General features: G+C 26.5%; 1 protein-coding gene across 1 annotated transcript; it reads right to left on the bottom strand.

Moving 5' to 3' along the window:
* Positions 1 to 7,228: 7,228 nt before the first annotated feature.
* Positions 7,229 to 11,491, bottom strand: LOC111637719 (patched domain-containing protein 3-like). The gene is made up of 5 exons (XM_023383281.1): positions 10,983 to 11,491; positions 9,975 to 10,462; positions 9,570 to 9,902; positions 8,188 to 9,429; positions 7,229 to 7,263 (listed from the first exon to the last, which is right to left on the bottom strand). Exons 1-5 carry the CDS (start codon positions 11,489 to 11,491, stop codon positions 7,229 to 7,231), a joined length of 2,607 nt encoding a protein of 868 aa, XP_023239049.1.
* Between the last annotated feature and the right edge of the window lie 1,610 nt (positions 11,492 to 13,101).

Below are 13,101 nucleotides of genomic sequence, written 5' to 3'. Positions count from 1 at the left end.
TCTTTTTTTTAAATATATGTTGCTAGTTTAGTGAAAATGAAGTTTCGAAACAGTCTTGTTAAGCACGATCTCGACACGTGTAACATTGTTAAATTTATATACATACTTAAAACAATATTCCTATTTGTAAATTTAATTAATACAATATCATTTATACGATTTTATAAAATATTTAAGTGCCAGAAATGTTCAACGTATACTTTATTATTATTATTATTATTTATTCCTTAATTTAAATTTTATTTTGAAGTATTTGAATCGTTTTAATTGTCACATTATGATATAAAAATTAAAATTATAATTTATTTTATTATTATTTAAAATCTTAAGTTATTTTACACAAAAGTAAATGAAAAACGATTTTCTAATATTTGGTAAACAATTAGTAATACGCAAGTACAGTCGACCCTCCCTATAACACTGTTAATTATTCCGTTTTATATGAATTCCATGTTGTATGAGTCACTTAATTTTACAAATACGGGAGCAGTTCACAACCCGGTACACGTATTTGTAAAATCTAAGTGACTCGTACAACATGAAATTCATATAAAACGGAATAATCAACAGTGTTATAGGGGGGTAGACTTGTACATGGAAATAATAAATCATAAACAATTTATTATTTCTGTATACTTAAAAGTTTTTTTGTTATTATTTATTACTTTTCGTAAATTACTTTAATTTGTTAGACAGATTAATATAAAATTAATCGTAATTTTTTATTAAAATATATTATGTTATAGGTTTAGAATTATGAAAATTTTATGAGTTATACAGAAAAATTATATACAAAAGATTCATTAATATATTTGATATTATTATTATTATTATGTTGTATTATATTATATAATGCAATATTATTATAAACTTTGTTAATTATAATATATATTAATTAAAAATATAATTAAAAAATATTATAAAGAATCGTTGTAAAGATATTTTTGAATAACTAATTATAAATTTTATTGCATTGTGTAGACTTCCATAAATAATACACCTATTTCTATTTCTTTTATTTTTTTTATTTACGCAAGTGCCAAAATGCGATCTGTGGTGGTCCAGGGAGAAGGCGATGAACTGCGAAAAGGACAAAACAGTAGTCGCAGAGTCCACTTCTTTTCTAAAGGTTATCTGGAAGTGTCGTATTTAGACATTAATCATTGAAGAGTGGGAGGTGGAGGCTGATTTTGTCGTCTGCTGCCTACAGCTAATATAGATAGTTGCCAAGAAGAATGGCTCTCCATCCCATTCTCCTCATCGCTCATGTCACTTCTTTATACCTCTGTATTTCTCTTAATTTTAAATAAATATATATGTATATATTATGTATTTTTTGGTGGCATGACTTTGCCTATTATTCAGCTAAATTTGCCGACGTTGCGGGTGTGAGACGCCACTCAACTCCCCTTCTAGTAGCTTTGCTCCTGAGGAGTAAAAAATCGAATGGAGCTGGTCCTCGACATCTTTGGCGGGATTGTAAATAGGAAGAGTCGTACATCAGCTCTTCCCAGTACATGTTCACGACTCGTGTATTAGGCTGTAAGGAGGTCTTTTATTAGTATTTGAATTTATATATAAAAAAATAGTTTATGTAGACTTGTGCTTATCTTAATCGAGAGAAAAATGAAATAACATTTATTATTGACCTATTTAAGGCAGTTGTTATTAAATGGCCTGCCGCGTAGTCTTTACGTAGGCTACTAATAACTTATCTTGAGTTAATTAATCGATTAAATGCTTCCAAAGAGATGTCGAAAGATCATTCGTAATTATCAAATATTTGAAAATTGGCTTTGAAAATTTTTCCATCTTAACTACTAGACTACAAAACGTGAATGAGCAAATTATTCATCCGAATAAATGTTTTTAAATTATACATAATAAATTATAACTAAAAAGAAATTTATTAAATGAAATTATGCTAAATATAATAGAATATTTATCTTAATTATAAAGCGATTTTTTAACTGAACAATTATTTTATTTATTTGATAAATTAAGAAAGATTTTTCCGAGTTCTTTCTTACTCGTTGTTTCAAATTTGAATTTTTGCTTCATTATTAAGGAAATAGAACAAAGATTATATCTAAACTCTCTTTTTTTCCCATTTTTTCACAATAATTTTAATTATATCTCAACTGCATTTTTAAAAGTATTGTTTGTTATTTTTATTTAGTTGAATAAATTTTGTTTGTTATTTCTTAAATTTATTGTTGTTTTTCGTTTTTTATTTCGTTGCTAATGAAATAAGTTTTGTATTTCTTTTGTTTGTTGCTGTTCGTTTTGTTAATTATTTTAAACATTAAAAAAAATTAACAATTAGAAATTGAAGTTTTCGAACATCTAAATGAAGAATATTCATGCATAATTTAAAATTAAAATCTTTTGTATCAATCCCACTATGAATAACAGCAGTTTTTAATAATAAATTATTTGATGCCATTGATATCGCTATCAAAAATAATCACCATTTTTTCTAGTTATATGCTTGTCATTTATAGCGTTATTAAAGCTAACGTCTTAAGTTCGTTAATACACCAGTGGTCCACTAGTATTGATCGGGTACGAACACACCAGCAACTATCAGTATATCACTACCAGTGGTCCACCGTAGTCAAATGGATACAACCATTTGACTACGGTGGACCACTGGTATGACATACTGATAGTTGCTGGTGGGTTCATACCTGATCAACACAGGTGGACCACTGGTGTATCAACAGGCTGCCCGTCTGCAGTTTCCGGGTTTTCTTCCTATATCTAGCATCTGGATAGGAACTAGTTACTCATAGAAAGTCCTTCCATGAGACAACCTCTTGGTAGATCACCCAAGTGTTGCGTTGCCTTGTCATAGCAATCCAATACAATTATTAAAACACTAGATTATTCTCTATTTATTGACAAATTTTTGCTTTAAACGTATTTAAATTAAACCACTAGCGTTTAAATATGATAAAACTTTTAAATATTACTCTAGGATTAATTGCGATGCAATCCAACTTCCCTGTGATGTTTTGATTTACTTATTCCACTATTTTTTCATTTTTTGGTCTGTTAACCTTCATTTTTTATTCATTTATTTTTGGAGTAAATATTACGTGTGTTTTCGTAATTATCGTGTATCTGTCACGTTATTTTTAATATATTTTTGTTATTAATTTAGGTAATAGTTTCCTCAAATATTTCTATTGTTTAGGTCGACGTGAACTCTTAATTAAATGCAGAATGTGGTCTCTGCCTTTAAACAATGTTTTTTTCCAATTAGTGGAGAAACGTGTAGATAGTTCTATTGACCTCATATTTAGTAATAAAACAACCTTTTAATCTAATTCTATTTGATAAACGAAATATTTAGATATAGAGCGTGACAGACAAAGATATAAGAAAATTGGTAGCTAAAATTATACACATCTATATAAATTTTATTTTCACAAATTTATTATTTTTGTTAAAAAATAAGGAATAAATGGAATAAAATAGAAATAAAACGCAGTTTTAAAAACAAAAATGTAAAAGTAATTAATATTTGCAGTAAAATAATTATAATTTAAAATATTTAATATAAGAGATATTATTTTTTATAACAAAGTTTAACTCTTCCTTCTGTTGTTTCAGTTTGTATTTTAAAATTAATTTTAAAATTTATTAAAATATTACTTTTTGTATTGTTTTTGCTATTGTACGTAGTTTCATTATAAAAATATATTTTTAATTATCTTTCCTTCCGCAACCGAAAAGTGAGATTGTATCTCATTCGTATCTTGAAAATCGAATAAATTTAGTTGCTGAACAATTGATTCGTGTTATTTAAAATGTAATTTTCCTCTTTATATTATTCCACGTGTCTATTTAGATAGATAATGGGTAACTGCACTCACGAATATGGGATAAGGATGATGACACTGTTATGATAGATACACATGGCAAACTTTTAGTACGATAAAATATAGAAGAATAATATAAAAGTGTCTTTATAATTGAATAATGATTAAAATAATTTCCTCCTAATTGCTTTAATACGTTATAAACATAAATAATTATATATGATTTGTATATGTTTAATTACATAAGCAAAGTATTATCTAGAGTGGGAGGTGGAGGCTGATTTTGTCGTCTGCTGCCTACAGCTAATATAGATAGTTGTCAAGAAGAATGGCTCTCCATCCCATTCTCCTCATCGCTCATGTCACTTCTTTATACCTCTGTATTTCTCTTAATTTTAAATAAATATATATGTATATATTANATTTATAAATAAATTAATTTGTTTTTTCCCCTATAAAAACTGTATTTAATCAAAAATATTTGATGCGGAAACATATGATAAAGAACAAAAATACATTAATACATGTTACCAGATTAGTTCTGTTTACATTTTTCTTATATAATTAATTACTTTGAAGTTAGTTCCTACAAAATATCTTTTTTTATCATTAAAAACTGATTTTAAAAAGAGATATGATTAAATCATGTTTTAAATCAATGATTTTTTTGTACTCAATACATATCGACTTTAAGGTTTAATATTATCATCATATTTTTATTTCTAATCAAGTATTACTAATATTAAATTTGCAATATTAAACTTTTTACTATAAATATTTGTATACATAATTGAATGAATAAACGTAGAATGCCAAAAATCAAATATATAGGCTATATATATCAAAATATTTTAAAAATAATATTGCTTCTATGCAATTTACGAGTATGTAAATAGTCAAAGAACGTGATATGCCATGAGATCACGTTTTTTATTTAAAGGTCACAATGATATTTTCCTTAAAGTAAAATTGTTAATGAGGAAAACAGAATAAACTCAAATTTCCGGCTAACGAAACAAGTTTCTTTTACAAATAAAACAAATCAAGTACCTTAGATAACACGTTTAGTTACAGAAATGAAAACACTCAATCTTTACTAATTTGGAAGCGATGAACACGAAAATGACATTTAAAAAGTTTGATTTGTTTTCGTTTTGTCTTAACAGAAGGAATGTCATATTGGAATGAGCAACTGCGGTTGAGTACAGTCAATGCTCCCTATAACACTGTTGATAATTCCGTTTTATATGAATTCCATGTTGTACGAGTCAGTTAGATTTTACAAATACGTGAGCCGTTCACAGCCCGGCACACGTATTTGTAAAATCTAAGTTTTGTAAAATCATGAAATTCATATTAAACGGAATAATCAACAGTGTTATGGGGGTCGACTGTATATATGGCAACATTGATGAATGTCTAGCATTTCGAATTTTTATATATATCAAATCCAGATTTTGTCTTTGATTTCCTATGCAAAGTTCTTTTGTCTTCTATGTGAATGGATGCATACCAATGGTGGAATGGATAACATCTCTAATCACTGCTAGTTAATCGTGGTATTCGTGTCTCACCATGTGAAATTTTCCGAATTTTCTTCGTGTATCTAACACATAAATAGGGACTAGTTTTCTATCGAAAGTCCTCCCGGGAGGCATTCACCATGTATGGCATTTCCGTATCCTATTAAAACCAATCTATACGAGTAAGATATCTGTGTCAGGTATTTTTATCACAAGAAAAATTGCCCGTATCTAATACCCATCTGGTGCGAAAAACGTTATCATCCAGCCATTCATGGATCCGTATAATATACTTCTTTCACCGTGGCTTATTAAATCGAATCTTATTAAAAATTTTGCAAAGAAGAGGACAAAGAGGGACCACCATTTTCATTCCTATATGACAAATTTTAAACAATCTAGATCTAATTAAGTTCAGATGGAAAAGAGTATGGAATGTGTTTCAACTAGTATGTTGCTATATTCTTTTATTATTATTATTATTACTTTTATTTTTTTGGAAAATGTTAGAGAATATAGCTCGTGAAGGAACTTCTAATACCATTTGAAAAGTTGGTTACATGTCATTGAAAGTGAACAGCCACCATTCTTATCCTCTAATAAGTCTAATTCATAAGTAAATTACGTTATTGGAAATAATGAAATGTTTTCTCGAAAACGAGAGCCAATATCAACAAATGAAGTGTATATTCGTGTTCAGGAGATCAAAATTTATAAGATATATATTATTACTGTAACACAATATACGTCAAAATTTGTAGAACAGTGTAATTATTAACTCAATAATCATTGTATTTACTACAATATTCACTGTTTTAATGTTAGTTTAAGAACAATCTTCATTAATTTTTTCATTATGTTGAAGAATATTTTATTCATAATTCTTAATTATTGAAATAAAAAAGGAATACAAGTGAACTATCTCAGTTAGAAATTACAGTATTACTATTAGCATTTTAGCAAAATAAATTTCTACATTCATATTCTAGTTTTCTGTATTGTTCTGTTCAGTATATATTTTTGAACGCTACCGAAAAATTATTCTGTATTAATGTGGCGATTTATAAACAATAACACTTAAAATGAACAATTAAACAAATCTTTTAATATAAAGATTAAGACATAGCGCTATTATATCGTGACCCGGTATCTATTGGATTAAAATGAATATAAAATAATTGTATCTTGAAAGTTAAAAATGCGTGTTCTTCACGAATAGAATCATATATCTTCCTATTTATATATGTTAAATTCTTTAAATATGTTTTATAGGTTATAATAAATGTAAAAATTCAAATATTGTAATTTTTATGTTAAAAATGTATAAGAAAATATCCATAATATATATTTATAATAAAAGTGTATGATGAAAATATTTGTTCTAATAATAAAGTGTATTTTTAATATTTTTCGCGTTTGTAATTATTCTCTAAATTTTTAATATAAATCATTAAAAAAAAGCCTTAAGCTATGTAGGAAAATGATTTTACTTCTAAATGCACTCTAAAACCTCTAGGCTATGGGTTTTGTAACCAATTTAAATTACATTGTGCAACATTTATAAGTGTATATAAATTATATTATAAGTGTTGTACAATGTGACAGTTGGTTAAGTGGTATACTGATAAATAAATTTCGATGTGATGCTGATAAGCTTTAAAGTATATCATAAAAAAAATAAATAAATGTATTTTTAAATGCATTTTATATGAGATAACAAATAAAATGGAGCTAAATTTAGTTAAGTTTAATAGCCAATTATTAATGACCTATATATTCTTCAATAATTATCAGTAATTTATATTATTTCTTTTAAAAATTATATTATTATAAAATGTATGATATATTACTTAAATTGTTATTTATTTTATAACTTTTTCATTGATAATAATTTCCAACTATAGCCTCAAAATCTAAAAATAATATATATATATTTTTTTTTATGTAGACTGTGCAATAGACTATTTTAAATGTTGCCTTTGTATTATTTATATGTAAGTAAGGATATTTATGAAGGATTTAAGTATTCGAAGTTAATCTTTGCACCGGTTAATAATTACCAAAAAAGAAAATTTAGCACAATAACCGTGGGGTTTCCTTTTAAACACGTTTTTTTGTGAACTGTACAAGTTACACGGAAAATAGCTTCATGACTGATGTCGTGAACTCACTAAATTCAAATATGGAAGGAACTTTCACTAGTAGGAAAGATAAATGTCCAACCTCAATTATTAGATATTTACGTATCGTACAATCGTCTTATCATTTCTATATATATAAATTGTTTTAAACGTATACTACATAACATTCATCCTCTATATATTTAACTGGTCAAATGTATAATTGATCTACTTTTTTTGTATGTTTAGAAAAAAATACTTTAAAATTTAAAATGAGACAATGCATTCTGTGTTATAAAACCTTTTTTTTTGTAAAGATGACATGTAATTTAATGCGTTAATAAAATTATAACCGGAACTTATTGTTAAATTATAATAAATTTTAATACAAGATAAATGTAAAATGTTCTAAACAAATTTCTTTATTGTAAATTATTTATTAAATTTTACATAATACTCCATAATACGTGATTTACATACGAAGATACGTTAACTTTTTATGATAACCCCTTATTGTTGATAGTGATTCTTATATTAATAAGCCTCATACCTTCTGTAAAAGCATTTTTAAAATAACTAATTATAAAACAAAGTATATTTAATTACTTTCTAAAATTGTTTCAAATTTATCAAAATTCTCTTCCTTCCGTTTTCTATTTTTCTTAACAAAAATAAAATTTTCGCAGATAATATTTTCGTTGTTGTTATCATTGTTACGTTTTATTTTATAGTAGACACTATCCCAAATACTCAATATAACTGGTAAGAAAAACAAACCGTGAAAAAGTGCAAAGGACATCACTAGAAAAACAATTTTTAAAAATACAATGAAAACATTAGAAGCGCCGAAATAAAATACTAAAGTCCCTAATATACTCGAGATACAACCCTGTACAATCGGATGACCAGCAGCATAAAGAGCACTTCTTAGTTTTATGTTAACATCCTCACTTGCACAACTTACATATGCATATGATATGTGTGATGCATAATCTACACAAAATCCCGTAGACATGATAAGAACTATCATAGATATATCGTCTATGTGTACGTTCCAAGCTGACATGTAACCAACCAATCCAATTTCTATGGAAACAATAGTAAATGCGATGCACAACACGCAAGGTATGTTTGGTAAGAACAACGTAAAAACTAAAGTCACCAAAACTGCAGCAATGCAAAGAGTCTGTATGGTCGTATCTTTGATGTCGATATGTTGATTAAATATTATAAACCAAAATTGATGAACGTAAGATTTGTACTTGAAAGAATCTGTAACTTTCCATAAACTTTGTAACAATTCCTTTTCTGCATTTGTATCTACTACATTTTGACTTCCTAGAAGAAATCGCGTTGCAATAATCTTCTTACCGTCCTTACTAAACAATATGTCTTTCTTTAAATTTTGAGCCCATGGAAATTTTAGGAAAACGTCACGAAGACAATCGATAAAATCATCAGGATCGCTCATATTGTAACCGGCATGAGAAAACCAATAGCGTTTATCTTTAAGAAATTTTAAATAATATTTTAACCAGAATTCTGTAAATAATCCTCCTACCACTAACGGAATCTCTTCAAACTCATGGATGAATTCTTTCAATTCTTGTTGCACTTTTGGATCGGAATAATCTAAAGTGTTGTTGATGATTACTTGTATCCGCTGAGGGTATTGTGTAAAGTATTTATAATGTTGTATTGAATATTTCATTCCAAAAGAGTTATGAGGTAATACATCTTGATATCTTAATCCTTCTTGTATCCATCTGAAAGAATATACGGCTCCACATATATAAACGAAGAAAAATGCAAGTATTAAAGCTTTTATCCACTTCAAACAGAGAAATTTGCCTAATATATCTCTGTAAAATAACATAAGCAGATTTCCAGAATTCTCTTCGCAGTTTTTATTGCTCTCGTGTATGATTCCATAAGTAAGTAAACGATATATGTAGCTTCCTGCGTTAAAAAAATTTAAATAAATATAAATCTTCTGAACATCTATATGTAATTTGATATACATTTTAAATTATTATATAATAAATAAATAAATATATTAAATTTTTATTAACAAATTGAGAGTAAAATAGTTTACTTACTAGATCTCATATCGGGTTTTATAGCCATGCAAAATACGGCATGAAGTTTTCTACTTTCACGATAACCGCTGATTGCCATGCATCCGCCGAAGAAAGTGATTTGGAAAAGGAAATCAAAAAGCACACTAACAGCCATATAAATGGAGAAGATATTTACAATCCTGTATGGTGTTAACATTCCAGCACAAAATGAGATTATGTTTGTTACTGATGTGATTGTGATGGATATGGCAGCTTCGGAATATGTTTCAGCGAGTCTTTCCGGTACACTCTTCTTTGGATCTGTTCTCCTCCAGGCAGCAAGGATAACAAAGGAGTCATCTAGTCCTACACCTTTATTTTTAACAAATTTAATAATTAATTGTTTTGTATATTTTATCATTTTTTTTAAATCTTAAGACTTACCTATAATTAAAAATGTGATAGATATATTCAGATCAAGATATTCTAATCCGCACCATATTAAGAAACCAAATGATGCAACGATTGCGAAACCAGAATTTAAGCATCCTGCGACTCCAATCCATGGTTTGCTGGTGATCCAATCTATGGTCATGCAATTCACAACGGCAAATATTACCATAGCGGGTACACATACGAGTAAAAGAGGAAACGACATTTCTGTGACTCGACTGGATTCGCTGTTGAAGGAACTCCTTGTAAATCGATAAACTTCGATAGTTTTATAATGTAACTTTGAAACTACATCAATAAATTCATTTTCCCATAATTCTGCTAGCATTTTCTTATGTTCGGTACTGTCATCCAATAGGTAAAATAATCTGATAGCTTTAATATCTTCCAGAAAGTCATCTTGTTTCATTGTTATTCCTCCTAAGTTTGCTCCATAGTCAGTTACGGTGTATGCCAAATTCTTGTCATTTAAGAATGCTCTATTTAAAACACATATTTAATATTTTATTTAGTGTGTTATACGTACTTTAATATCATTAAAATACGTATAACACACTAAATAAAATATGTTAGATAATTAATTAATGTTAGATAAAATTATAGATTACAGAAAATTGTAAAACACTCGATACGTGCAAGATGTTTAGAATAATTCACATGTATATAAGCATACTTGAATATAATACTGTATATGTATTTTAATATTAAATTACATTTCACTATAATTTTAATTAATGCTACGCAAGTGCTATGATATTAATTATATTAAAATATGGAATTACAGATATATGTAAAGTACATTTTTATATTGTAATATAATTCTGTGACTTGAAAAAATAAGGGATAATATCAAGTGTATCGGTCTTTATTACTCCAAGCTACAAAATTAATATCATATTATTTCAATATCAAGCATAAAACATAGTAAATCTATCGGAAGTAAGAAGTAAAAGTAGATTTTTCATATATAAATCTTAAATTTTTAAAAAATAATCTTACCTTAGTTTAATTTTATTTTCTCTGACTCGATCTACTATATCTCTGAGAGCTAAAATTCCATTTACATAACACTTTCCATGGGATTTACAACATAAGTCGGAATATGTATAAATTGTATTATTCCAAATGATACTTATGTTGCTTATTTCTTTATCTAATGCGATAATATCGTCGAATATACTCGATTTTAGCATAGTTCCGCCATTTTTAGCGGTGCAGATCACATTTCCGCACTTTCTTAATCTGGTATCTCTCAAAAAGTCATAATCTGTAGTGAGATCGGGAGGAAACAAAGATTCAACAGCATCTCTCTCCTGAGTTGCTCTACCATTTATAGGACTGTATAGATATTCTATATCTGTCACAATTTTCATACGAATAAATCCTAATCCAAGGAATGTTGTTAATAATATCGGTATTACAATAAACCATACTGGATGCAATCCAATAAAATGTCCCAAATGACGAAAACCCGTCGATAGAATCCGATTTACACAGTCGCACTTCATGAGCTATTAGTAAAATATTAAATTAATTTCTTTAATAATTTAACGTTTAATTCCTTATAATATTAACATTAAATATTGTTTATTTTATGTTTAATTCGTGTATTAAAACATTTTTAATTTAACGTGTAATCAGTAAATTTAATTAATGAAACGAACAGGATCAAATATGCATTTAATTCTACTAATTTAACAAATATATGAAACTTATAAATTAAAAAAAAAAGTATAAGTTAATGTAAAATGTTTATTTATAAAAAGCCATTTATAAATATGACATAAAATATATTTTATTTAGATTATATAAACTTCCCTACTTATTTTTTTAAATTTTCTTAATTGCATATGATTAAATATTCAAATATTAAGTACTCTAAATTAATAAATGATTATTTAAATTACATTCTAAACAAATCTTATTACTTCAACCGAAAATAAGTTACATAAATATTTTAAATTATTTAATATATATAAGAAAAATTATTGAAAATTTGATAAAGATAACAAATAAATATAACGTTAACATACCTGCAAAAAATATGAAGTTCTATTACAGTTATAAAAATTAGCATTTAATTTGCTACTATATTAAACTATTTTATAATAATTATATTGAAAAAAATATATAATATCCATAATTTAAAATACATTAAAAAAATAACGTTAAGATTCTTAAGAACGAGCGTGGTTAAATTTGTCATCAGACTACAAAGTTCTATCTTTAACTATTCGTGTGTTAAATTTACTTCACGAACTCATTCAGAATCGAAGAGGAAGTCATAAATGAGTCTCTAATCTATATAAAAAATTAGAATAAACTTCATTATCCTTCATTTTTCCTATATATACGTATATGCATTCATCAAGTAAGACCTAACCTATTTATTTAAGTCGATGTATACTTACTTACCTGTTTATTGTTATGAAAAAACAACAAGAAAATTTGCTATCTTCTTCGAAGTGTGCTCCTAAAATAACAAATTCTTCGTATTTCTAACAAAATGATTATCAATTTGATGGAGAAAATGTAATAGCATGTTTTTTTCTTTTGAACTTCGTACGAATCAAAATTTCCTTATTCCAATTTAAATGATGTGGAAGATGATTGGCTTGTAGAAATTCAATGAAAAAATAATGACCAAACAATAAATATCTTATTCTATTGGATATAAAATAATTATTATGCCTATAAATTTATAGGAAAATGTATTATTTAACCTATAAAATATAAATTTTTCAAAGAAATATGATGATAATTCAAGATGTCGTTCAACTAACTCAAATAACATCAACAATTCATTGTAGTTCATGAATATTAATTAGTTATTATTTAAAGGAAAATTTAAAATAAAATAAAATATAGAAAATTAGTCATATCTTACAATAAAATATTAATCAATTTTTCTATTATAAATTTTTTTTCTGTATCTTGACATAAATCAAGGAGTTAAAATGATTTATTTTAAGATTAGATATATCAAGTTAACGTGATAAATAATTTAAGTATATTTAGAGAAGTTTTCCAAAAAGAAGTTTTTCTTTGTTATAAAATTTATTCTTTCCTTTTAGGAAAAACAAAGAAAATTTACCTTTTTTTTTCCTCCTAAATAATG

Source organism: Centruroides sculpturatus, unplaced genomic scaffold (genome assembly GCF_000671375.1).
Source record: "Centruroides sculpturatus isolate CEXI.00-Female unplaced genomic scaffold, Cexi_2.0 scaffold1223, whole genome shotgun sequence".
In the NCBI taxonomy this organism is placed as follows: Eukaryota; Metazoa; Arthropoda; class Arachnida; order Scorpiones; family Buthidae; genus Centruroides; species Centruroides sculpturatus.
The sequence above is the reverse complement of the archived record's forward strand: the minus strand, read 5'-3'. Positions and strand labels throughout refer to the sequence as shown.

Coding starts and splice junctions, on each gene's coding strand:
- LOC111637719 (XM_023383281.1), bottom strand. CDS start 11,491: ATGAAGTGCGACTGTGTAAATCGGATTCTATCGACGGGTTTTCGTCAT. Junction 10,463..10,982: donor GAAAATAAAATTAAACTAAG/GTAAGATTATTT, acceptor TGTTTTAAATAG/AGCATTCTTAAATGACAAGA. Junction 9,430..9,569: donor AAAACCCGATATGAGATCTA/GTAAGTAAACTA, acceptor TTTTTAACGCAG/GAAGCTACATATATCGTTTA.